The sequence below is a fragment of the Haliotis cracherodii genome, unplaced genomic scaffold, assembly GCF_022045235.1.
Source record: "Haliotis cracherodii isolate W230 unplaced genomic scaffold, xgHalCrac1.p SCAF_1, whole genome shotgun sequence".
NCBI classification, from domain to species: domain Eukaryota; kingdom Metazoa; phylum Mollusca; class Gastropoda; order Lepetellida; family Haliotidae; genus Haliotis; species Haliotis cracherodii.
In genome coordinates, this window is record NW_027266264.1 from 30,464,903 (window position 1) to 30,492,880 (window position 27,978).

General features: G+C 40.3%; 1 protein-coding gene across 1 annotated transcript; it reads right to left on the minus strand.

The window, feature by feature from the left end:
* Positions 1–5,876: 5,876 nt before the first annotated feature.
* On the minus strand, positions 5,877–27,851 carry LOC139475740 (cubilin-like). The gene is made up of 20 exons (XM_071258936.1): positions 27,717–27,851; positions 25,603–25,687; positions 24,688–24,818; positions 23,891–24,046; positions 23,654–23,735; positions 22,856–22,983; positions 21,495–21,635; positions 20,580–20,664; positions 18,482–18,609; positions 17,455–17,610; positions 16,847–16,928; positions 15,765–15,886; positions 14,795–14,941; positions 12,509–12,587; positions 11,360–11,469; positions 11,024–11,176; positions 10,100–10,184; positions 9,201–9,325; positions 7,842–7,988; positions 5,877–6,792 (listed from the first exon to the last, which is right to left on the minus strand). Exons 1-20 carry the CDS (start codon positions 27,778–27,780, stop codon positions 6,551–6,553), a joined length of 2,448 nt encoding a protein of 815 aa, XP_071115037.1. The 5' UTR covers positions 27,781–27,851; the 3' UTR covers positions 5,877–6,550.
* Positions 27,852–27,978: the final 127 nt, after the last annotated feature.

A 27,978-nucleotide genomic window follows, 5' to 3' on the forward strand; every position in this document is an offset into this window, starting at 1 on the left:
GCATGCTATTCCAAATTTAAAAATTCCAAAAATTCAATAAAAGCAACCCCTAAAAGCCCCCTCTTGGGTTGCACACACCACTTCACCCTTTTCGGAATACACTAAATGGTCTGGCCAGGCCCGTGTGCGAAATACGCTACAGTCGGAAAGCGCACGTTAAATCTTCTATATCAGTTAGTCAGTCTGGAGCATGAGTAATATGTTTTTTAGGAACCGGAGTTTGTGGATGTGTTCAGACATGAAATAAGGACAATCCCCGGCGTCGCGAAATAGAACTGTTTACCATACTTAGACCTGATCTGTGTGCAACGTTAACATAACAACAGTTCACCAATGTACAAATGGAAATTAGTTTACCCTGTAAATTTAGTTTGCAATACGATACTTTGTACACAAACTGACAGTGACATCCCTCTGGGTATTTGTTGCGGGTTATTGGTTTTTTATGCTGGAAAATCGTGTACATGTCATACGTTTTGTTCAGGGTGTCCCAAGGTAAATTGAAAAGGGTGTGTCGCTGCAACTATTTTACTATTTCCTTTGGACATACAGTAAACTACGGTTATAACGAACACGCTTATAACGAACTGACGGATATAACGAACTTACTTTTTAGGTCCCGACTACTTGCAGTAGTTATGCTGTATATATGCTTATAACGAACTACGGTTATAACGAACTAAAATTAGTGGTCCCTTTGAGTTCGTTATAACCGTACTTTACTGTATATGATTCTATCCTATCTATGACCTATTTAATATCAACTTTATTTAAGTATGTGAAAAATATTGAAATAGATAAGTTTGTTAGTTTATGTTTACAGAGGAGAATTTTGGTTAATAATTAGAATGGCCTTAACATGGGAAAAAGAGAAGTCTAACCTATCCTAGTGGGATTATTAACTAAGTGTTGTAAAATGTATAGCATTATCGGGAATAAAATGTTTGCAGTTAAGCTGCAGTTAGATATAGGGGCCTTATAAAGAAAGAAAAAGAGAGTAAGCGCCTAGCGTAAGTCTGTACTTGCTGGGGTAGGAGGTGACCATCAATCATGAGAGCGAATCGAAGCATTATTTATCACACCCCATGTTGTAATTCTTGAATGAGACATATAGTCCATGAAACTTGAGACATATAGTTTGACACAATGCATTTCTCTCCTTAAAATTAAAACTTTTAATTTACCTGATGCTGATTTTATTGAAACAGAACTGGCTAGAGCTGGCTTGACTTGCTTTCATGTAAATCTGGATTGGTTTTCATAAAATACCTTTATTCCACAGTCATGGTGAATGACTAGTATTGAATATTGTCGCATATGTACTTGGAATGTAACATTTGGGTGCCTCACAGATGTGTAGATTTAAACTTAACAACTGCTTCATTATTGGTATGGTGCAAATGGTTTTTTAAAAATATTTCGCAGTACATTTCATCCCAAGATATTGAAACTGCACGTGTATGATTGCGATCCTTGATGTATTATTTAGTATCAATATTTATACTTTATATAAATATATCTAGTAATACCTAGAATTATAAAGTAATATATAGTTAATACCTTCCGGGAATTTTTTCGAAAACTTATCAATACCTATTTGTTAGTCTTCTCAGAATCTTGTGGCCGTTAGAGACAATATTGTTGTTTATGGCCATCATTGCGGAAGCGTTTTTTCCCCACTACAATCAGCAACATTCTACATTCACTGTACATGAATATACGGCAAGCTGTATGTAAACCAGTGATAGATTGCGAGGCAATGTCATTACAGAGCTTGATAATTATGTTTGTCCATTAGTCATTTTGCATATTACTTCTGACAGCAATAACATTAAGTGGATGTCTTTCTTGATATTACGAAAATGTATAGGTACAACAAGATGTTCTCATACACAACTACCTGTAAATGAACCGTCTGCTGTTACGCAGGCATTTACTTCTATTTATAGTAAATTAATATATAATAAATGATAGATCTGGAAACACTTCGATTCTCAATACTCAGTTAGTTTTGCAAGCTCTACTTGATTTTATGAAACATATATGAAGAAATAAATTTATTCTTTTTTCTTTTAATTATGTGTACATGTTTTCTGTTTTCACATGTTGGGGTAGCTGTTCAACGTCACCCATTCACTCACGGACGAAAACGAATCCATTATGTTTCTACGAAGACATATCCGAACCTTATTGTATGCACGAAGGGTATTGTATCTTCAGTATGAAGAGCTCTGTACTTCCACTGATCTTATAATAATATGTAAAACATGTTCCTAAGTATATACTCATATGTACTTTCAACTAACATGGTATGTTGAAGTTAATGAAATTGTCAGCTGGCGACCATAATAAGAATACATATATGAACTTTCAGTGTACTGTGACATTATTTTTGTTAACAGTTGCTTCAATAATACACATACATGTACCTGGAAAATATATTTAAACCCAATATGTTTGAAAATTAGCTTCTTGAAGGCGTTCCTACATGTACCTGTAGTCTAGTGGTTAAAGCGTTCGCTCGTCACACCGAAGACCCGGGTTTGATTCCCGACATGGGTAGAATGTTTTCCATTTCTGGTGTCCCCCGCCGTGATATTGGTGGAATATAAGCGGCGTAAAACCATACTCACTCACTTATCCTGCAATAGAAAATGAGGGACAGATTGAATAACTGAATTTAATGCACTGTGTGGCACACTCGTATGAGAAGGGAGCGGTGATCAGACAGTCTTTTCCATCTGATATCATTTTAGGAACCATTTAATCAATAGACGGATAGGTAGCCCAGAGGTGAAATAGTTTGAAAATGTCTTGTCCAAGGCCCAGGTTCGATTTCCCACATGGGGGCAATGTGTTAAGTCCATTTGTGGTGCCCCTCCGCGTGATATTGATAGAATATAATTTTGCTAACAGCGGTGTAATATCCAACTCACTCACTCGTTCATTGCATCAATACGGTATCAGTGGCACCTGGGTTGCATGTATATATGTAATAAATATAAGGACGAACTGCACAAGACAATTACGTTGGCTCGTATAGTTATATATAGATATAGCATAACATGATAAATAAGTCGTGAAAATTTAACACATAATACGTTTGAAAGAAGTTTAGATATAAATTATGCCGCGTAAGACATGTTAACGTACATTTAAAGACCGCTAATTAATTTTAGTCGTCAGAGTTCTATCCTGCACTCGCGTTTAAACTGTGTTTATTATTGCGAAAATTGTATTGACCTACTTACAACTGGGTCGGGGGGGGGCACGGGTGGCCCAGTCGTCTGAGGCGCCACGATTCGCTGTGCAGAGTTACGTCCCTTGGGCACGCCAGAAACCTATGATTGTGGGTTCGAATCCCGGTTCGCCCCGATTATGTTTCTAGGGTTATCAGCACCATACCCGTGCTCGTGGGTTTCACCGAAGTGGTAAACGTCTGCGACCTGCATCACTTCGGGCTTTCCTCCAACATTAAGCTGACACGCCGTGATATAACTGGAATACTGTTAAAAGCGGCGTTAAACCAAACTCACTCATTACAACTGGGTCGGTTTGACCTGGTCTGCGTGTTAAAATCGGAAATCATGTTCGTAGATTCGTCAACAATACGGTTTCTATATGATTAATAAAATGGATTACTAAAGTTCAGTACACAAATTCTTTTCAGAAATTGTATCTATTTTGATTGTTAATGTGGACACTAGCGAACTGTTTTATCGATTGACCAAGTAACTATCAACACATTAAAAATATTTCATAAGAAGTGAGGGGTATTGGGGGTTTAACGTCACGTTGAAAATTATGTAATTCATTTAGCGACGTGCATATATACGTGTGTGTGGCTGCTTACACTCGTCCGAAAATATGTCGGCTTTATACATGAGTGAAGTGTTAACCCACTGAGTTACCTTGCCTCAGTCTAAAATGCATACCCTACTCCGACACATTTTACTGGCTCCGAGCTGCCCGGTCCTTGTTGTATACCCTCGTTTAACGTCTGTTGATATAACACGACAAGGGGACCGAACCGACTTTCCACCCTCCGGGTGAGATAATAAAAGCGACAAAACCCTTTCCATATTTCATAAGAAATCTCTGCCAAAATCGAGATAAAAACCACGGAACATATTGTACTATTCAAATAGGGAATAGCATCAGACATAACTTTCGTCATTGATCCGGCTGTATGACGGCATATCAATCTACGCAGTTGGGATATGATGATATGCATCAACCAAGTCAGCGAGCCTGACCACCCGATCCCGTTAGTCGCCTCTTACGACAAGCATGGGTTGGCTGAAGACCAAATCTAACCCGGAATCTCCACGGGGCTCATTCATTTATGTGTTACCAAATATGATCATGCATACAATATATTTAATATATATATAACCCCATGTTGTACAGGTTAGTGTAGATTGTGACCATTGATGGACATGTAACTGGAATGTAACATCTATCAATGAAAGTAAAGGTAGTTGCCTTCAATGTACCGTTTGGTACAAGGTCGTCCTTTGTTACCATGGCATCATAATGGGAAAACGACTTCCACCGTCGTATACCTGATACCAGTTTCTTGTCTGTTTAAGGCATATCCAGTTTTATATCATATTTGTTTTTTTGTAAAATACTTTTCTCAGTTCATCCAACTTTACTGATACTGCAATTGATGGTGTCACCTTTGATCTATGATATGAGGTCCTTTTTTGTAGCTAAAGGCGTGTACATATGGCTCCGTTAGTGTTAGTTTATGCAGACAACATTTTGCTTTCTGATGCTGAGCGTGGGTGGCACTGTTGTCTTTCATACAATGTGTCAGTGTATCAGGTGAGGTGAAATGGGGTTTAACGTTGCGTCCAAGATTATTGCACTTATATAGCGACGAGCATGCACGTGTGTGCGTGTGTGTGTGTGTGTGTGTGACACAGTATACTGACTCCGAGCCGACCAGTCCTTGTTTTAGCCCCTTAATGACGAGCGCCAGACAGGGTAACAACAAGTACCACCTTTTAACGTCTTTTGGTATGACGCGGCCGGGGATCGAACACCGGACCTTCCGTTCTCCGGGCGGACGCTGTCAGTTTAATAACAAGACCTGGAACAGTTCATCTTTGAACTGAAGTGTATCCTCTGTGATATGCCAGTACGTTCATTTACCATGAACAGCCTAATTTCATAAACCATTTAACAAATTACGACAAGCATAGTCGCTTTTTACGGCAAGCATGGGTTGCTGAAGACCTATTCTACCCCGGATCTTCACGGGACTTGTTTGTATCTAGCACAATGTCTCATTAGTAATGTTATTCGTCAATAGTGCGTTTTATTAATATGAATACATATACTAAATCAGTGAGAGATAAGTACATATTTTCCAAACATATATCTCGTGAAGATTAATTTTCAGTAATCGATTCATATAAATTCCATCACTTGGTTTTTTTTTCGCACAATGGAATATGTTTCAGCTGATATTCGAAACTGATTAATTATTCTCTGGCGTTGATGTTTTTAATTTTCTTACTACTATTCAGTGTTGATAGATTCAGAGATGACATCTGAGATGTATTTAGATCCACATCAGTTGAATGACATTAGACATGCATGAAGCTTTCAATTGTGTGTAGTTTTGCTTTTGGTGGATTGGTGATCGATTCGACTTTGAAATGAGTAATTCATCTAACATTCTCCTCTATGGGTTTCATCGTAAGGTCCCTCTCAGAGATGTGATTAACAGCTGCTGTACAATGTACGAAAAATACGTATCAAAGCGACAGCTCTTGTGACAATTTCACAATGGATACTGAAGTGGAATTATCACTGTCGGGTGATTTATGTAAGTAACTAAGTAATTGAAACTAACAGATCTTTATTCAATTTGACAATGACACCATCGTTGCATAGCACCTATTAACTTTAAAAGTGAGTGAGTGAGTGAGTTAAATTTTACATCGCATCGGCAATATTTCAGACATATAGCGATTAAGGTTAAAAGAACAACTTCAACATATATAAACATGAACAACTAAGAAACATGACCTACAACTGAGTGTATAATACCATTCAAAACTTAACTATTAATTTGATTCGAAACTATATAATATGTTTCAAGAATATGTGTTTGTGACCTGTAGTTCTAGTAATCCATTCACAATGGACACATGGAGGGCTCGAATTATAGGCAAGGAAACAGTGAAACTGTTGGTAAGTTGTCCAATGCCATCCGTGCCATCGTAGAAAGATGACAAGCGACCAATAATATACATTGAACAGGAAAACGTCGAAATAAATTTTAAAATGTAATTAACATTCTTGTATACTATATTACAGGATTTCTGGGTGAACGTTATTCCTTTTGTGTGGTACCGCAGTACACGTGGCAAGGCGTACGATGTGTCAGGAAATGAACTGATGATGTTATCTCATGTTCCTTCATACTTGTATGTAACCGTATTCACTGTTATAGCCCTGTTACGTCCTGAGTACTCGCCACGACCTCAGATGCTATGTGCTCAGTTTGGTCCAGCCCGTTACCAGTAGCCTCAGTCTAGGATGGAAGATCTCGAGCTGAATCATTTGCATACAAAGTCTTTGGATCAGATGCTGCATCATAAGGTGGAGGACCATTCAAGGAGTTCATTTCGGCTTGACTTTGGAGGTTGGTGTCGCGACTTTTTTTCCTCATCCAGTAACATAAACCGATAATGATGGCAATGGCGAGGATGACGAGAACGACGATAACACCGATGATGACGGGATTTGGCGATGATTCTTCTTCTTGGTGTTTTTCTGAAGACGAAATCATCAAAACATTTCGTTGCAGAAACTGAATACACTCAATAGAAAATGTTCGTTCAAAAACTTATCCGTACATGTATTTTGGGCGATTAGGTAATGTTTTGCTAAGCCCATAGTTTTGCAAGGGTGTCCATCTTACGACCCGACATCCTCAATAGGTCACACAAAAATGTCCTATTTCGGGATACTCTTCATATCATACAAAATTCAGTTTTACTTATAACAATATAAAAAATGTAATCTGAACTTGCACCGTGTCTTATAGAGTGTTAGGTGACAATATTTAAGCACAGAGGTTCTGTAATTGTGAACGCACGAGTTATCTCCCTTATTGCATTCTTACACATGTACATGTATCAGTGAACGAACGAATGGAATGACATTCAGACGTCCTCAATCGTTCAAGAGAACCCAGGCCCATTTCCAGACAATGGATTGACGTTGTAATTGATGCATTGTGCCAAACTGAGATATGGTAATCAGGGTTATTACTTGACTGATATACATAATAAAACTAGGTGTTAAACACAATGTATTTCAAGAACCTGAACCACACGTGCCAGGACTGTAAACTGACCCTAGCCGATCTGTTGATAAAAACTTAAATTTTCTATTATGTTGAATATACTTAGAATCATTTAGGCTTTAATGTTTGTGCCTGTCAATACATGTGTAACTAATTACTTTAACCGCACTTACTGTATAACTACAGTTAAGTTGACCCGTGATCCGGGATAGAATAGGTCTTCAGCAACCCATGCTTACGGTAAAAGGTGACTATGGTTGTCGTAAGAGGCGACTAACGGGATCGGGTGGTCAGGCTCGCTGACTTGGTTGATGCATGTCAGCGATCCCAATTGCGTGGATGGATGCTCATGATATCAATCACTGGATAGTCTGGTCCCGACTCGATTATTTACAGACCGCCGCCATATAGCTGGAATATTGCTGAGTGCGGCGTTAAACAACAAACCAACCAACTACAATTTCGTTATGTAGACTCAACTACAACAACATCTCCATGTCTACATTGTACTTACCAGCCGAGTAGACCAAGTTGAAGCCATACCCTGATGAGCGATCATCAGTGACAAACTCTATATACAGCTTATTCCCCGTGCTTCTGATTGTTCGGTTGATGTTTGCCCCACAAATATTTGATACTTGATTAGATTTAGCAGAAGACCCTGAAAGTAAGATATGATCAACATAACAAATCATTCAGTCAAAAACAGTCACAACACCTCTAAGTCAGCATATAGAGTGAGTGAGTGAGTGAGTTGGGTTTAACGCCGCTTTTAACAGTATTCCAGTTATATCGCGGCGTGTCAGCTTAATGTGGGAGGAAAGCCCGAAGTGATGCAGGTCTCAGACGTTTACCACTTCGGTGAAACCCACGAGCACGGGTATGGTGCTGACAAACCTAGAAACATAATCGGGGCGAACCGGGATTCGAACCCACAATCATAGGTTTCTGGCGTGCCCAAGGGACGCAACTCTGCACAGCGAATCGTGGCGCCTTAGACGACTGGGCCACCCGTGCCCCCTCAGCGTATAGAACTTCTAAATGCAACGACAATAAGCGTGTACTGTAGGGTTTTATGTAGTATACAGCAATATAACAGCTTCATTATGGTAGAGTCAGTATTTGGGCACCAAATTTTGCCGTTTGGAATTGCGTCCCGTAGGTGTGTCAGAAACGTCCAAAAATAAGTGGCTACTTCTGTCAGCACCATACCGATAACGGTAAACGTCTAATGCCCAGAGCTCCAGATAAGCTGCGTATCTGCGTAAAATACGCATCAGAAATGCAGAAATACGCAGTAAAATAAAATCCAGGCGTATCAAATACGCTACAAACATTACAGAAACTCTACAAAAATATAACTTGTGCGTATCATCAAAATGTTGTGAAATAACCCTGCGTATTCGATTAGCAAATCAGCAACTTATTTTGAAATTATAAACGGGCATTCCGTCAACCTTGCCAAACTCCTAGATGACAGTTACATCATGATCACTTGCCATCACACTTTCTTGTGGAAGTATCGTGGTATTTTTGAGTCCTACAAAGCTCTCTAACCCAAACGACACCAGTTTGCAGGGACTAGATGAATAGTGTTTTTAAATATTTAACTTAAATACCCACATGTGTAAAAACTAGTGGGTAACAGAAATTTGAATACGCAGATAGAATTACTGATACCCAACGATTTTAAAATGCATGGGTAAAATACCCACAACACCAAAAGCTTATCTGGAGCTCTGAATGGCTTCAACAATTCGGTCTTTACACCTTAATTAAGCCGACACAGTGATATACATGACCTATTGTCCAAAGATGCATCAAACCGATCGAAACTCTCTCAGTCACTCCCTGATTCCAGTACAGGACTCACCGTCGTACACCGCCAGATAGTCCTGAACACAGTTCTCCGATTTGCTGATGTTTACAACGTTGACGATCAGCTTGATACGGTGCTCGGGCAACAGGCCAACGAGAAGCCACTTGCAGTTCAGTTGACTAAATTATAATTTGAAGAACAGATAATGATAACCATAAGTTATGTTTTTTTGTTAGTTTGTTGTTTAACGCCGCACTCAACAATATTCCAGCTGCGGTCTGTAAATAATCGAGTCTGGAACAGAAAATCCAGTGATTGACATCATGATCATCGATCCATGTAATTGGGATACGATGACATGCATCAACTAAGTCTGACCACCCGATCCCGTTAGTCGCCTTTTACGACAAGCATAGTCGCCTTTTACGGTAAGCATAGGTTGCTGAAAACCTATTCTACCCTGGATCTCAAACATTATTTGTTGAGTATATGATAGATGGGCGTTTTTCTCTGCGGCGAAAATATATTCCAAATTAATTTGATATTTGGTTTCAATTAATAAAGACTTTTCAAACGACCCTCCAACGAAATGTAGGTCTGTGTGTCAATATGTTATTATTTCAATGCAATATGGGGGGCGGTCGGTAGCCTAGTGGTTAAAGCGTTCGCTCGTCACGCCGAAGACCCGGGTTCGATTCCCGATGTGGGTACAATGTGTGAAGTCCATTTCTTGTGTCCCCCACCGTAATATTGCTTGAATATTGCTACAAGCGGCGTAAAATCCCACTCACTCACTCAATGCAATATGGATCGGAAACATTCTAGGTACAATGTCAAAACCAGAAATATACAGGAACGATATTAAAGTGCAAATATATCCTGAGACAGGTGTGCCCCTTATGTACATTGGAACATATAAAGAGAACACTTTGATTGGCAAAATAGAAACTTACTCATAGTACTGGTTTGAATAGCCAGGCGAGTAGATAGAAGCAGTGCTATCATGGGCTGTTAGCTGGGACACACTGACGCCACAATCTGAGACAAATTGCATATATATTATTATATATATATTATGTTGCATATATTAATCTGAAGATCCAGTTTATAACTCATTGACAAGTGCATTTTACTTACTCTCAAAGAAGTCTGACCATTAAATTTGACACTTCTTAATTGAGAACACTTTGAAATCTGAAAACGAATCAATCTCGAATATCTGCCGAAACAGATTCCATTTGGCGTATATTGCAAAATAGTGCTGGAAATCATATGAAAGGATAACTGAAAAATGATAACACCAGGTATTAAGCAAGGGTAATCAAGGATAAACATATCTTTCTCTACCGGTAGCATCCACCACTCACACAATTTAAAAACAAGTATCACTGAGAAAGAGGGCGTGAAAAGTCGAGCAAGCATCATTGTTGACAAGCGTTGTTTCATTTTCAGCAAATTACCCTGGATGCCAACCTCAAGGCTATCATTAAATTAAAGTTTGTTGAAAACCACGAGTGTGAGATTCGAACTCATAATAAAAGTGTTCTGGCATGTCCGAGGGACGCCGAATTATGGAGTCTTAGGCGGCTGGGCCACAAGTCCATGATAGTATTTAGAACATCTGCTTCGTTTCAATTAGCTAAACGCCAATTTCATTTATTTTTCATTCGTCCCAAATGAAACTGTTTTCCCTTAAGATAAGCCATTGAACTTGCCACAGACTTACCACTTTCACAATTCATTCACTCGGGACATGTATTTGTCACGGAAGGGACATGTATTTGTCACGGAAGAAGAAACAATTTTCATTTTCACATTATACCGCTTAAATACACCCAGGGATGATTCTAAATTACCATCAGGCAGGGAATACTTACCTCTGTAGAACTGCCACTGATAACTGAATTTGAAACCTTTTCCAAGGTTTGTTCGTGTTTGAAAATTGATGAACAGTTGTTCGGTGGTGGTCATGAATGAGCGATCATCCTTCCCACAGAAGCTCCAAGTACGATATCCCGGACCTACCCCTCCTGTAACATAAAGACATCATCAACCGTGAACCAATCATACATTAGCGTATGCAGATTCAGGTTCAAGATTCAGACACACTTTTCAGTTCAATATATGTTTACACACTTGCACATACATCTAGGATAATTATCTGGAAATGAAACATTTGTCATGGTATTTCAATATATCGTTAATACTCTTACCATCATGTAAAGTAATGTTATCCTCTGGGCACCTAACATCTACCTGGGTAAACCACACGACCATGTGTCCAGATCGAGAAGATGTGATATTCCACCAGGTGTCGTAGCCACTGAAAATATACTGCAGCTTGGACTCATTGGACTTCTAATTTACAAGGAGGAAAGGTGTAGCACATAACCATTTAGTTAATCATAATAGGTTATTGTCCATGTATTTAGGAACATTTCCGTCGACTGCCAGCAATAATCAGAGGAAGAATAGTTTGTCATTGATCGAACCAGCACCGTGACTAAGACATTTTAAGTTGAAGCAGTATCACGAGGTGGCGATTGGTATAAAACATAACTAGGGACGCATGAAACCACATGCACTGAAACCATACTGCAACAATGAATTTATCCTACCGACATGTTTTAATGACACCGCAAAATATTTAAAACAAATTAAAAAATCATAGAAAACAGATGTTCGATTGAGCTGAGGTTATCTTGTGCTTTGTCACGTGATTTTCATTGACTCGGAAAAAGCATGCGGCTTTTTACTTCGAAGCAGGGTACAAATGATTTATCCTCCCTCTCAGAATACTACGTCTAGCCTGTCTTGTTCATGGCGGGGTATAAGGGATTTATTCTCCCGCCGAGAAATGTATTTCCCTCCAAGGAGGGATACAAATGGTTTTATCACGATCACGTGAAGACCAATCAGATCTCATCATTCTGACACGGAGGTATGATAACTGACCCTGTTTGGAACTGGTTCCCAGATTATGGCAAAAGTTGAATTAATGGATTTGGTTGACTGCCTGCCATCTTACCCCCGCGGCACGGATCGTTACTCATGATCTTAAACAAAGGTGTAGAATCGCTTATTTCCATGCCGTCGTCACAAAGCTGGAGTAGTGCTGACTGTGGCGGTAAACAACAGGCACACCTATATGTTTGAGTTTGGGAAATCCACCATCTGCTGTGACAGATTGTGTGTACTCTGTATCCTATAACCCATAATCGTGGATCGGTGAACAAACTAAATAGCTGCTGATTGTTGTTGCAGATTTGTTTTGAGGCCATTATAAATCCCACTGTCACATATTTATATTGGCAAACTACAAGAAGTGTAAAATTGGCAAGTGAGATGAAGTAATACCTTACCTTAAGTAATCACCTTCCTCGTGAGGAAAGACGATAGATTTTTCATATCCGTATGCCTCTATTGCCATGTTAACCTGACCTGGAATACAATAATACAAACACTGTCATGTCAGTATTTAATCTCTTGTGTCGTTACACAAATTCTGATTCAGTTGATGATTTTGACAGAAACAATTGACAAGAATATCAAGCATTACACAACAGCTTTGTTGTTATGTAAAATGTGAAGTGGGGTACTGTTTAGTTATCCTGTACAAAGCTTTGTAGTTAGAGCACAGTGTGTTGTACTGTACATGTCGAGTAGGTTGTTGTCCTGTACAATTTTATGTCGAGTAGGTTGTTGTCCTGTACAATTTCATGTCGAGTAGGTTGTTGTCCTGTTCAATTTCATGTCGAGTAGGTTGTTGTCCTGTACAATTTTATGTCGAGTAGGTTGTTGTGCTGTACAATGTCATGTCGAGTAGGTTGTTGTCCTGTACAATGTCATGTCAAGTAGGTTGTTGTCCTGTACAATGTCATGTCGAGTAGGTTGTTGTCCTGTTCAATTTTATGTCGAGTAGGTTGTTGTCCTGTACAATGTCATGTCGAGTAGGTTGTTGTGCTGTACAATGTCATGTCGAGTAGGTCGTTGTCCTGTATAATGTCATGTCAAGTAGGTTGTTGTCCTGTACAATGTCATGTCGAGTAGGTCGTTGTCCTGTTTAATGTCATGTCAAGTAGGTTGTTGTGCTGTACAATGTCATGTGGAGTAGGTTGTTGTACTGTACAATGTCATGTCGAGTAGGTTGTTGTCCTTTACTATGTCCTGTTGAGTAGGTTGTTGTCCTGTACTATGTCATGTCGAGTAGGTTGTTGTCCTGTACAATGTCATGTTGAGTAGGTTGTTGTCCTGTACTATGTCATGTTCAGTAGGTTGTTATCCTGTACAATGTCATGTCAAGTAGGTTGTTGTACTGTACAATGTCATGTCGAGTAGGTCGTTGTCATGTACAATGTCATGTCGAGTAGGTTGTTGTCATGTACAATGTCATGTCGAGTAGGTTGTTGTCCTGTACAATGTCATTTCGAGTAGGTTGTTGTCCTTTACTATGTCCTGTTGAGTAGGTTGTTGTCCTGTACAATGTCATGTCGAGCAGGTTGTTGTCCTTTACTATGTCCTGTTGAGTAGGTTGTTGTCCTGTACAATGTCATGTCAAGTAGGTTGTTGTACTGTACAATGTCATGTCGAGTAGGTCGTTGTCATGTACAATGTCATGTCGAGTAGGTTGTTATCCTGTACAATGTCATGTCAAGTAGGTTGTTGTACTGTACAATGTCATATCGAGTAGGTCGTTGTCATGTACAATGTCATGTCGAGTAGGTTGTTGTCCTGTACAATGTCATGTCGAGTAGGTTGTTGTCCTGTACAATGTCATGTCGAGTAGGTTGTTATCCTGTACAATGTCATGTCAAGTAGGTTGTTGTACTGTACAATGTCATGTCGAGTAGGTCGTTGTCATGTACAATGTCATGTCGAGTAGGTTGTTGTCCTGTACAATGTCATGTCGAGTAGGTTGTTGTCATGTACAATGTCATGTCGAGTAGGTTGTTGTCATGTACAATGTCATGTCGAGTAGGTTGTTGTCCTGTACAATTTCATGTCGAGTAGGTTGTTGTCCTTTACTATGTCCTGTTGAGTAGGTTGTTGTCCTGTACAATGTCATGTCGAGTAGGTTGTTGTCATGTACAATGTCATGTCGAGTAGGTTGTTGTCATGTACAATGTCATGTCGAGTAGGTTGTTGTCCTGTACAATGTCATGTCGAGTAGGTTGTTGTCCTTTACTATGTCCTGTTGAGTAGGTTGTTGTTCTGTACAATGTCATGTCCAGTAGGTCGTTGTCATGTACAATGTCATGTTGAGTAGGTTGTTGTCCTGTACAATGTCATGTCGAGTAGGTTGTTGTCCTTTACTATGTCCTGTTGAGTAGGTTGTTGTTCTGTACAATGTCATGTCGAGTAGGTTGTTGTCCTTTACTATGTCATGTTGAGTAGGTTGTTGTTCTGTACAATGTCATGTCGAGTAGGTCGTTGTCATGTACAATGTCATGTCGAGTAGGTTGTTGTCCTGTACAATGTCATGTCGAGCAGGTTGTTGTCCTTTACTATGTCCTGTTGAGTAGGTTGTTGTTCTGTACAATGTGTTGCCGAGTAGGTTGTTGTCCTTTACAATGTCTTGCCAAGTAGGTTGTTGTCCTGTATACAATGTATGCAGTAAAGCCACGTCACACTCAGCAACTTGTATTTACCTTCCCAGTACTGCAAAAGAAAACCTGTCTTGTTAGCACTGTCGTCGGCTTTAAAGACAATCAGCATCTGGCGTGATAGACTTTGGTATGATGGTGTCGTAGTCTTGCACCAACCTCCAATACGATTTTGAGACTTCTCCTCTTGGCCTGAATGGACAGATTAATTGTAAGCTGTTAAATCTGTTAATGGTTTGATGGTCAACGAAATTACTATACAGTCATCTACGGTTGTTACGAACTCAAAGGGACTACTAATTTTAGTTCGTTATAACCGTAATTCGTTATAAGCATATATACAGCATAACTACAGCATATAGTCGGGATTAAAAAGTTAGTTCGTTAAATCCGTTAGTTCGTTATAAGCGTGTTCGTTATAACCGTAGTTTACTGTATATTACTTTATTACTATCGACATGTCAGTTTAACCAACGGATATAAAGGATAAGTATGGAAATAATCTTATGTGAATGTGTCTGAGATAACTCCATTGAAGTGGAAATGCTGACTTTATTCCTCGAGATTCATATTCAAATGGTTATATTAAATCATATTAAAATTATATTAAAACGAATCGTGATTGCATGCAATGCACATGTATACTGTATGTTCATCCTAATACCAGGGGATATTATTGGTCCGTGATAGTATTGGCCCTCAGTAAACTTTACTTGTCGTCAGAGACGCCTAAATTGGATTGGATGACCAGGCTTGGTGACTTGGTTGTTTGCGTGTCATCGTTCAACAACGGCTTTGCTAATATCTGGCTTGTCTGGTCAGGACTCGATACTTTGTAGGCGCCAAGGAAAAGCTGCGAATCCCTGACTACAGCTTTATACAAGATTCACTCACACACTCAGTTTACCTGGTGTCTAGTATACCTTCTAGCAATAGTAGATTCTGATCATGATGTCATTCAAAATGAATTTAATTTGCAATATGGAACAGAGAGTTTTATATCATCAAATATTACCATCATAAACCGCGACCACTTTGTCTATACAGTGGTTGCTGCCGCCAACGTCGCTGGCATTCACGAAAATGGAGATGGCGTTTCTGGCGGAGGCTTTGATGACGTATTTACACTTCTTATAGCTACCAACAGAAGTTACACATGTCACTCAAGTATATGCTGCATCGATCATTGTGTTGATCTATCAATCATCATTATGTTGATCATATTCAAATCATCCATTTTCTAAATGACCAAGGCCCACACCATTATGTGGAATCCATAATCCATTCTATCACCATGCACATGCACTAAGTACATGCAGCTTCGCACCAACAAGGATCGTGCTCAACAACGTCTTGTCCATGGGGGGATACAAACATAGGCCCCCAGCACTCCCTTCCTGTCGTAACGGCTGACTAAAAGGACAACCAGATGGTCTGGATCTGAGAGTGAGTGAGTATGGTTTTACGCCGCTTTTAGCAATATTCCAGCATTATCACGGCGGGGGACACTATTACACTATGAATAACCATGGAGACACATTATCACATCACCAATCACCATGGAGAAACGTTATTACACTATGAATAACCATGGAGACACATCATCACACCACCAATCACCATGGATAAACATTATAACACTATGAATAACCATGGAGACACATTATCACACCATCAAATCACCATGGAGAAACATTATCACACTAACAATCACCATGGAGACGCATTATCACGCCATCAATCAGCATGGAGAAACATTATCACACTATCAATCACCATGGTAAATCATTATCACACCATCAATCACCATGGTAAATCATTATCACACCATCAATCACCATGGTAAATCATTATCACACCATCAATCACCATGGAGACAAATTATCACACTATCAATCACCATAGAGAAATAGTCTCACACGATCAATCACTATAGAGAAACATTATCACACTACAAATCACCATGGCGAAACATTGTCACACCGATATTCACAATCATGATCACACCATCAGCCTCTCGTTTGTGTGTCTCATGCCCTGCATTGGCAAAATGTAATTAAAAGAACTGAAGTATAAAACACAAAGAATACTACCGACCTTGGGAACGGGTTCGGGTAATTATCAGATTTCAGGGTCTGTGGCATACTGGAGGCAGTCAGCTGTTGGTTGCACATGCCATCTGTCAAAAGAGTATTCTTCAGATTTATACAGTATCTTGTCCTTTACATTTTTCATATCTTAGTCAAACCCTCATTCGGATTGATCTCAAATATCTGTTGGTTACAACAGCTTTACTATGAAATACTCATATACGTACATCATCAAACACAATAACTAATACATATAATTTGATAATACGATGTCTGCACCCCTTTCTCGAACACCTGGTATCTTAGTGACTTAGCAGACACTTTTTCCGTTTTCTTTTGACTTTTTTGTGTGAAAAATATGTGAATACAATTACATTGTAAACATTGTAATTCCCAGATGATATTGTTTCTATTCACACAGCTCACAGAAGCCTTTATGGTTCGACAATCAAACAAGTATTTCGATATATAGCAATACTAACAAGAGTTTTGTTCACCGAGGCATTGAATATTTAAGTAAAACATCAACTAAATTAAGCCTTTCATAATCCAAATATTTACGAAACTATATTTACAACTAGATGACGTTTACTTAATAGATTTGTCCAAACAAACCTTCCACGATTTCATATCTGAGTTTGAATCCTGTGAAGTTGCGGGAATGATCAGTGCCTGTCCTGTACACTACCGTCAATGCTGCGAGGAAGAACTGGAACGTCGATTTGTCTCCCCCGCACCAGGATCCAATTATCTGGCGCTTGGAATCAGCAGCTTCAAATTAAATAATGTCTGCACTTTGATAATTTGAACGTTTAATATTGATTCAATTACGACGCCATTATTGCTCATAATAATGAATAATAAAAGGTAATCTTGAGCATATATTTCATTTTCTCGTCCTTTTGATTTAATCATTCTTTATGTCAACCGGTAGATGTATTACATTTTGTTTGTGTCGTACTCTGATAACATAAGTGTTTTTGTAGGTCCCTTCGCCTTAAACACAACGGCGTTTTACTGTTCTGACTACAATACTCTTACATGCAACAATCACTCAGTGAGTGAATATACACATCTTTTAGCAATGTTCCAGACATGGAGTCTGTTTCGGCGGGAAATCAAGCTGTATTATTCCCTGGGGTGGGAGTTTTCAATGTCACAGAGGAGGAAGGGGCGATTGGGTAGCCTAGTGGTTAAAGCGTTTGCTCGTCACACCGAAGACCCGGGTTCGATTCTCCACATGGGTATAATGTGTGAAGCCCATTTCTGGTGTCCCCCGCCGTAATATTGCTGGGCTATTGCTAAAAGCGGCGTAAAACCAAACTCACTCACTCACTCAGAGAGGAGGAACACAAGAACTTCGAGCCCGGGTCTTCGGTGTCAAGAGCAAACACTTGACCACCCTACCTTCCTCAAACTCGTTTTAAAAAATGGAAAAGGCACACGAAGGAGATCCATGACAACCATTATCCCAGTTTTCCTTTTTCCCCCAACAAGAAAAGAAACACTTGTACGAAAAACATTTTAAGTATACATTCAAATGCAATTTAATCATATCATTCTGGTGGAGACCCACATTTGTGTTCAATCACACATACATATGACATAAAATATAAAGTGTATATTAGATACATATACGTACGGTTATACATCTGGACAATGTCTTTGGAACATCCCTCGGTGTCGTCTAAGTTTGACTCCAGCACTTTGAGCTGTATGTACAACTTGTCAGAGGCTTTTGATGAAATGAACCACTTGCATTCCTGTAAACTGATGTGGAAATCGTGTGTTTAAGATATGTCACATAGAGCCTAGGGAGTTTAGATCTGCAGAATCGTTACCACGCCATAATCGCCTACGTGGAACAGGCACTTTATGCCATCCAATCCACCTCCATGCTGTCAGCCTAAGTTACGCATATACTTGTAGTCACATCAAATTCACTCAATCCTTCTTCTGTTGTTGTAGATTGTACATACTACATACAGCCTCGCCCATTTCCTCTAAACCAATAAATTATCGGGGCGGTCGGGTAGCCTAGTGGTTAAAGCTTTCGCTCGTCACGCCGAGGATCCGGGTTCCATTCCCGACATGGGCACAATGTCTGAAGCCCATTTTTGGTGTCCTCCGCCGTGATATTGCTGGAATTTTGATAAAAGCGGCGTAAAACTATTCTCAGGCACTCACCCCAATACATCACATTCAGTCCACCAATTCCTTTGACAAATACCATTATGCATACATAGTTCAAAATCGCGGAGTCACACACGACAGTGTACAAGATCCCTTCTTACTGTCGTGCTCCATGCCAACAATCTTGCCCAAGTCTTACAGCCCACCAAATGTAACCATTGCGCCATTACCGACCCCCCTCATCATCATCAATAGCTATAATCTGTAACAAACCAAATCGACAAACGCATACAAAATAAACCCAATTCTCCCCACTACCATAGCTGAAGTTGCCAGTGTAACGTTACAAGTTTGACCATCCCATCATATTACATTTAACTTGTTCCGTTAAACATCCTGGTTAGAATAGTTCTTCAGCAACCCATGCTTGTCGTAAAAGGCGACTATGCTTTTAATATGAGGCGATTAATGGGATCGGGTGGTGAGGCTCGCTGACTTGGTTGATGCATGTCATCGTATCCCAATTGTGTAGATAGTTGCTCATGATGCCAATCACTGGATTGTCTGGGACAGACTCGATTATTTACAGACCATCGTCACATAGATGGAATGTTGCTGAGTGCGGCGTTAAACAACAAACAAACACACAACAAAACATTTATCGTGTCAATGTTTACCTCCATCACCCTAACTGCAACACCGCACCGCACCATTACCAGTAGAGACCCGTGAAGATTCGGGGTAGAATATATCTTCATGCTTGCCATAAAAGGCGATTTAGTTTTTAGAGGGGACTAACAGGATCGGGTGGACAGGCTCGCTGACTTGGTTGATGCATGTCATTGATCCAAATTGCGTAGATCGATGCTCATGATGTCAATCACTGGATTGTCTGGGACAGACTCGATTATTTACAGACCGCCGTCATATCGGTGGAATATTGCTGGGTGCGGCGTTAAACAACAAACAAACATTACCAGCAGTCCAGACTGTATCTCCACTGCCACACCCACACCACGTCCAAACACATCCGTAAAGTATACAGGGTGATTGGTTGGTTGGTTGGTTTGTTGTTTAACGTCGCACTCAGCAATATATCCTAGCTATATGACGGCTGCCTGAACAAAATCGAGCAAGCATGGGTTGCCGAAGACCCTTCCCCGGATCTTCACGGTCTAAAGTATAGAGGACTCTCACTGGTACGTGTATGCTGTTCTGATCGACCAAGGGACAAAGCTCACATTTTCACTTCAAAAGAGCGTGTGGTTGCATATACGGAAGAGAAACGATACAGTGTCCTGACGTATTTTGACTTAAAACGCATAATTGTCGAGTGCGCGGCACTTTACAGTTGGATGCGGGTACTCGATTCCGGTTTGGGGTTTGAGACGTTCTGTAATCAGAATCCCATGTACGAGGCTTGCTACCTCTGAACTGGTTTGTGTGGCGAGTGCGCCTGATGCAATGTGCTTGCAGCTAGCAGGATGCTCGTAAGAGTTATGTCCCTTATCCTGTCTGAGGCCCATTTAAGGATGGGGCCCATTTAGGGTTTAGCTAATACCACATTTTGTTCACATTGCTATCAACTGTAGTATTGAACCACTTACTCTTTGTACCCAGTTGGAAATCCTGGAGACATAATCTCCCCGATAGATTCGTTTGAGATCCGAATTCTGTGCTCGCATCGGTTTTCTGAAATGAAGACAGGAAAAGGTTTTACCATAAGTCACGTACCGAGGCGTCTCTTCCGTTTTTGTACGGCGTTATCAAGAGTGTATAACATAGACTATGGTTCGAAACTCCCACTCCATTCATACGTCACAAAGTCAGCTGGTAACATTCGAAATATATATTAACCAAGTAGCTATAAATTAGTATATGATCATTTATGGTAATATCTACCGGCACATGCCCCATGGCTACCTATGATAATAGGGGCGGTCGGGTAGCCTCGTGGTTAAAGCGTTCGCTCGTCACGCCGAAGACCCAGGCACGATTCTCGACATGGGTACAATGTGTGAAGCCCATTTCTGGTGTCCCCCGCCGTGATATTGCCAGAATATTGTTAAAAGCGGCGTAAAACCATGCTCACTATCTGATAATAGCTGTACGTCTTTACAGAGGAAAGGGTTTCGTGTCCAAAGCTAGTGGGCGCAAGACGAAGCCTTGAGTTTCAGTTGATGAAAGTGTGTCATAATGTTAATGGCCTACAGTGACATTACTTTGTAAGAACCTACAATGGTTAAAAGTGATGCAGGCAACGAGTGTTTCACTATTGACCCTCACGGGAAGGGATATATAAACCTAGGATAATAACCAAACGAATCTGGAATTCGAACCCATGATCAATGGATCTTAGTAAAGCTAAGGTACACATCGATTTGCAGCGTCTTATGCTACTTACAATTGGCTACCAACACCAATTAGTATTTTTGGAAGATTGTGTGACATGAATATCATGTCAATGGGAGGAGACACGGTAAGGGAAGTTATCCTTGACAGACAAGAGATGTTGGTCCTACCTTCTTCTGCAACATATTCCATCTGCATTCCGGTATTGACATGTTCTAGTCCACTTGAGACGACGAAGCTGAAACTTTGTTTATAGATGGCGAATGTTCTTTCTCCTTCCCCGCACCACGTCTGTATCTTACTTTCAGTCCCTGAAGAACACATTTCATCGTGTTACTGGGGTGTAGAAATAAACCGCTAAAGCCGTATCTTTGAAAGTGAGTGATTATTATTATTATTATTATTATTATTATTATTATTATTATTATTATCATTATTATTATTAATATTATTATCATTACATACAGATTAAAATAAAAAATGCAGCAAAGAGGGTTTAGGTGATCAGGTTGGTTAGGCTCATCATCAGCTCAGGGCCCTTGCCCCCTCTACACGCAGCCCAGACAGTGAATGGGACTTCTCCCAGGAAGCGCTGCCTAGTCAAACCCACAGAGAACATTTCGGAGAATGTGAAGACTCCCCAAAACTGAAGCCTTCTGCATTACCCACATTGTCAGAAGGGTTGTATTCCTGGTAGCAAACCCGGGTACTCTCCCAATGTCGGTCAACAGATTGGGAGGTACCAAACTTCAGGCACAGAGAACAATGGGGAGTCGGACAACTTGGATGCAAGCGTGACATTTCGAAAGCGAGGTCCGCATACTTGCCATGCTTTTCCCCAATCTTGTCAATCACAATCAAAGGGGACAGACAATTCAATGATATAAACGATCTCATTTGACTTATCAAAAAGGACAAGACCAGACCTGTCGGCCCGGACACGTCCGAGGCTGCAAATGGGCCAATTCCAAAGAACTTTGTGTCTATCATTTTCCAGGACGCCCTCTACATATTCCGTGTCGTACCATGGGTGGACCTCTGTGCCAAAACCACAAGCATGGCGAAGACGGTAATAAAATGATCGTGCTACACCATCACGTCGTTTAAGATACGGTGTTTGTGCCAAAGCTGGGCATACACTGACAATGTGTTGGACAGTCTCATTAAATTCATTACATAATCTACATTTCATATTTACATTTTGATGCAAAATTATCATTATTATCATAATGATTATTATTATTATTATTATTATTAGGCTGGTTAGGCTCATCATCAGCTCAGGGCCCTTAATAATAATAATAATTATAACAACAACAACAACTATTATTATTATTATTGGGGAGGATGATAAATATATATCGTTAAACATTTACATGCATCCATCGTGCAAATAACATATTTGTGATAACATCTTTCCGTTTGTTGACATCATCCCCCTATTCTAGGCAGGTTCCTAGGTAATAGGAGTAGGCGCATTATAATGACGCACATACTCATTGAACACCACCACTGTTTCGATTAAACAAACCTATAATTGTGTGAACTGTGATGTTTGTAACTGAGCAGTTGGGGGTAACGGATGCGTCAGCATACTTGAACGTCAGGAAAAGACGGTTGGATGAAGGTCCAACAATTCGCCATGAGCATCCGGTAACACTGAGGACACAAACACCCATTTCAACAATACATATCAATATTGAAGTACTTTGTTGTTGATTATTACATATTTCTTAAAAACAACCAACTAGGTTTTGACATCAAGTCGTCGAAAGAGTCTTTCGAGACTCTTTGAAGATCTGCTATATTTATGCTGCAGATTTTACACGGCCAAAACACAATTGTTCAAGTTCAAATGACAATCTTCAAAGGGCGACACTGTTCGTCTCAATATGTTTGTTTGCTGTTTTTTTGTTTAACGTCGCACTCAGCAATATTCCAGCTACATGACGGCGGTCTGTAAATAATCGACTCTGAACCAGTGATTGATTGCATGAGCATCGATCCACGCAATTGGGATACGATGACTTGCATCAAACAAGTCAGGGAGTCTGACCACCCGATCCCCGAGAAGCATGGGCTGCTGAAGACCAATTCTAACCTGGATTTTCACGGCCAGTCTCAATATACATCACATTTCTAGATTGTGCCAAATACTGAAAGAATGACCTCGCGTTTCACATGACATTTCTTAGAACACATAGCTCTAGATTAGAAAAGATTTCCAACCAGAGGGGTTAGAACAGTGAAGGTCGTGTATATATAACGCGTTTTCGCAACGTTTACTTTGTCAGGTCAGAAACGGTATTACATATAAAAACATACTCACTTGTGTGTTCCAAGTGGATAGCCAGGAGTTCGAATATACCTTGGTGTAAACGTTGCTGAGTAAGTCGTCAATGAGTCACAAGCTGTAAAATGGCAAAAACATTTACATTTCATGAACATTATTTATCTACTTTTCAGCTGACTCATTACGGTATCGTTACTTTAGATTCAGACCCGACATTATAAGGAGGACGTTAACAAGACGGGAACACACGTCCAAGTGTGGTTTCTAAAGTACCTATATTGTGGACCTGGCTGTATTTCAGTGTCAGGATGTTATCTGCGAGGATGGAGGTGGCGTCGCTGATGACAACTGTCAAGGCGTTCTGTGATGATGTGAAGACCGTCGGCGATCCACAAAAAGGCCCCAAATACAGTTCAGTTGTGGGGTTATCTGAAACGGGCTATCTATTAAACAGTGTATATTTGCTAAATCCAAAGCTGAGATGAATCTAAAAGAGTGACACAGTTCAAGGTTTCCTTTCGTTTGATTGACATGCTTTAAAGTATAAAGAATTTCTTTGTTGAAGATCTTGAACATCTCTAAAGAGGAGGGGGGAGGGGGCGCGATCATCTTGCCTCGAAAATTATTCAAAATCAGGTCATGAGCAATGCCATTCTCCCGGGTTCACAAAGTGGTCTTAAAGGTGGTCAGGATCTGTGACTTAGTTGACTGCGTGGCATGGTATCCTGACGTTGTTGCTCATAATATCAGTCTCTGGATTGGCTGGTCCAGACTCGATTATTTGCAGGTAGCCGTCTTACTTATATAATAATACATCACTTACACTATAAAACGTAACATAGCGATGCAAGATAATACACAAAAGACATTATTGATACACCAATTCCTTCAGTGGATCAAAAGTGTGCAAAGGAATTTAGGAAATGTTGAACAAACCAATATGTATATTCGTTTATTGTGATGGATTTATATAGAAACATTAATATGTTGTGACCTGAACAGTTGTCGTACTCTCGTCATAACACTTACCGCTGTGCCCTATGACATATTCTGTTACTATCAACTCTTACCCCCGGAATAGAGTCGAATATTGCCATCCTTGCAGACCTGCTGGGTTAGGTTGGCTGTAGTGTTAACTCCGATCAAAACAAAGTAACCAACTGGATCGACAGCTCGTATCTGAATATAACTCCTTCCTCCACTACAAGGTAGAAATGGTCACACATTGAAATGGTACATGCAGAGTACACTTTCACATTTTGAAAGGAATAAACAATGCTACGACGTATTGTACGGAATACAAATAGCTGACAGGGCGTTCTCGTTTTCATCAACGACTGGTCAGCTAGCACCGAGCTATAGCAAACAGTTTGCTTTGTATATTTCCCATTTAGCTGATATTATATTGTGATTATAATATGTTATGAACTTTGAACATGCGCTCTGTAGAGTGAAGTATCTTTCCATGTCAACAGGCTGTTTTTAGATGATGACAAAGTAGCAGTACTGTACAAGTACTTTTCGTAGTCGTAGAAGTAGAAGTAGTAGTAGTAGTAGTAGTAGTAGTAGAGGTGGTAGTACTAGTAGTAGTAGTAGTATTGGTAGTGGTAGTAGTAGTAGTAGTAGTAGTAGTAGTAGTAGTAGTAGTAGTAGTAGTAGTAGTAAAATAAGTAGTAGTAGAAGTAGTAGTAGGACTGAGTGAGTGAGCATGGTTATACGCCGCTTTTAGCAAAATTCCATCAATATCACGGCGGGGGACACCAGAAATGGGCTTCACACATTGTACCAATGTCGGGAATCGAACCCAGGTCTTCGGCGTGACGAGCGAACGCTTTAACCACTAGGCTACCCGACGGCCACAGTAGTAGTAGTACCTGAAGTACTAGTACCTGAAGTAGTAGTAGTAGTAGTAGTAGTAGTAGTAGTAGTAGTAGTCTGTGTGTTGAAATGCATACTGTGAATTATGTACTGTATGCACTACTAACCTTTCTCCTTCAGAATACGAGGACTGGTTGAAATGAAATGTCTGTGTAGTCCCGTTAGCCTCGAGTGTAATATTCAAACCATACACTGGGAATAGAAATGTGACATTTAACACATTTGTCAAATCTAGACAAATATTACTTGATTCGGCGTTCTATTGATTTCATGAAACGAGTGTGAGCACTTTTTCATTTCCCGAGCGAAACTTTCGTAAATTAAATTTGACACGAGTTCGTGTAATCAGAAGGAAACACACGCATGTAATGATAACTTTATTATCCATACCTTATAGCGAAGAAATATTGTTCCATGTATCCTCAAGTTACACTGTGTACATGTGTAAAACGTCTACATGACGTCATTAATAATGATACGTCGTGACTCTATTATTATTGTAACGTCATTAAGCTCTCTTTTATGCTACCTCAACAATGCTTTCGAGAGCTTTAAATTGTTTTTTACACATTTGCTTGCAAATGTTATACCTTTTGTATATGACCTGCATACAATCAACAACCAGGCGGGTTTTGCGTTCTGATACGATAGTGTTCTGTGTGAAAAGTTATATCTAGACACCCTGCATCAATAGCTGACAATTGATGTCACGCAGAAACATTAGTTTTTATTGATGACAGTTTTACACTAGGTCGATATTACTCTCTGTGATGAATCAACCGACTGATCGTGAATCAAACTGAACGCCCTTGGCAGAACTTGCGTCGGTCACATACTTCGCCACGATTACAGCAGCAACAAAGCGGATCCCGAAATACGACATTGCAACTGAAAGCATAATGCAGTACATAGAAACCAAACAGGTTGGGTGGACAATGTCAAGCCGTTCGTCTCTGCGCAGCTCGCATTCACCACTCCTCAAGTTTGACATCATACATATATGCAGTGCATATGTCAGATTAACATCGCAATTGTTGAAATGCTGAACACCTCCACGCTACGTGGAGCGCCCATTTATGACATGTTTGCTCGTGACATGGTCAGCTGCTCGTTCCGCAAGACAGCACAGGCGCAGCACAGACGAAGCGTAACTGAAACTTTTGTAAACACATTTTTGTCGTATCACTGCATAAGGTAAGGTTGGTTGAACAAATAGGTCACACAGTGTTCCAACTGTTATCCGCGCTATGAATGTGATGTGTGTCTATAGCAAGACATCACTATTTTTGTTTTTATATAGCTCCGTACGGCAAGACCCGTCTTCGGCTAGGGTTGAACGGAGACAAGACTTACAAAGATTAAAATAAATGTAAGTTTTGTTTTGTTTGTTTATTGTTTAACGCCGCACTCGGCAATATTCCAGCGATATGACGGCGGTCTGTAAATAATCGAGTCGGGACCAGACAATCCAGTGATTAATCTCATGAGCATCGATCCACGCAATTTGGATCGATGACATGCATCAACCAAGTCAGCGAGTCTGACCACCCGATCCGGTTAGTCGCCTTTTACGACAAGCATGGTCGCCTTTTACGGCAAGCATGGGTTGCTGTAAATGTAAGTAATACGGCCTGGCAGCTTCATATGTGAAGAAAGGTTGAGGGTGCTGGTATTAGAGGTTTACCATTTTGTTGACCACATCCCCCCCAACCCCCACCCCCAAACCCCCCAAAGTACATGTAAAATTTACATCCATGTGGTTTCATGACGAAACTGCCTGTTGATAATGATGGTTTACGTCGTTGTTCTGGTCAACCTATTGACACAGGCATTATTTTTAATCGTGCCACATTATACTTATCAATACATTTGAGTCGAGGACTAAGTGAGGTGAAATGGTGTTGAACGTCGCGTTCAAGATTATTGCACTTATATAGCGCTATGCGTTCACCTGTACTTGCCCGGACTTATGCTGGTAATGCTGGCCCATTCATGAGATACCATGCGGCAGTTTAACATTGACGTCCCAATCAGACACATTGTACTGACAGTGAACCTACCTGTTCCATCTCCGTGATGTCGAGCGTCAGGCAGGGTATGAATAAGTACCATCATTGATCGTCGTTCGGTCGGCCGGGCAGTGAGCCCACGACCTTCCGCGCTTCGCCACATGACCACTGAGTTGGTCTTTGTAATTAACGACAAATGCATTTTATCTTACCTGCTGTATAGATTACTTGCCCTGCTAAGATAAGAGACAACCATAAACTGTTATACTGGCCCATGTCGTCAATGTCTTATTATTACAAACTCGCCTTGGTATGCCATAACACCCTCGCGCTTAAAATAGCATGTGACCTATATAACGACCGTTGCGAGTAAATACGTTATTCGTCTTACCTCCCTTTCAGTGCGGCAGGTAAACAACGCTCCTGTATTGACTGACGGTCCCTGTGAATATTGTGCAGTCAACTTTCAGTGTG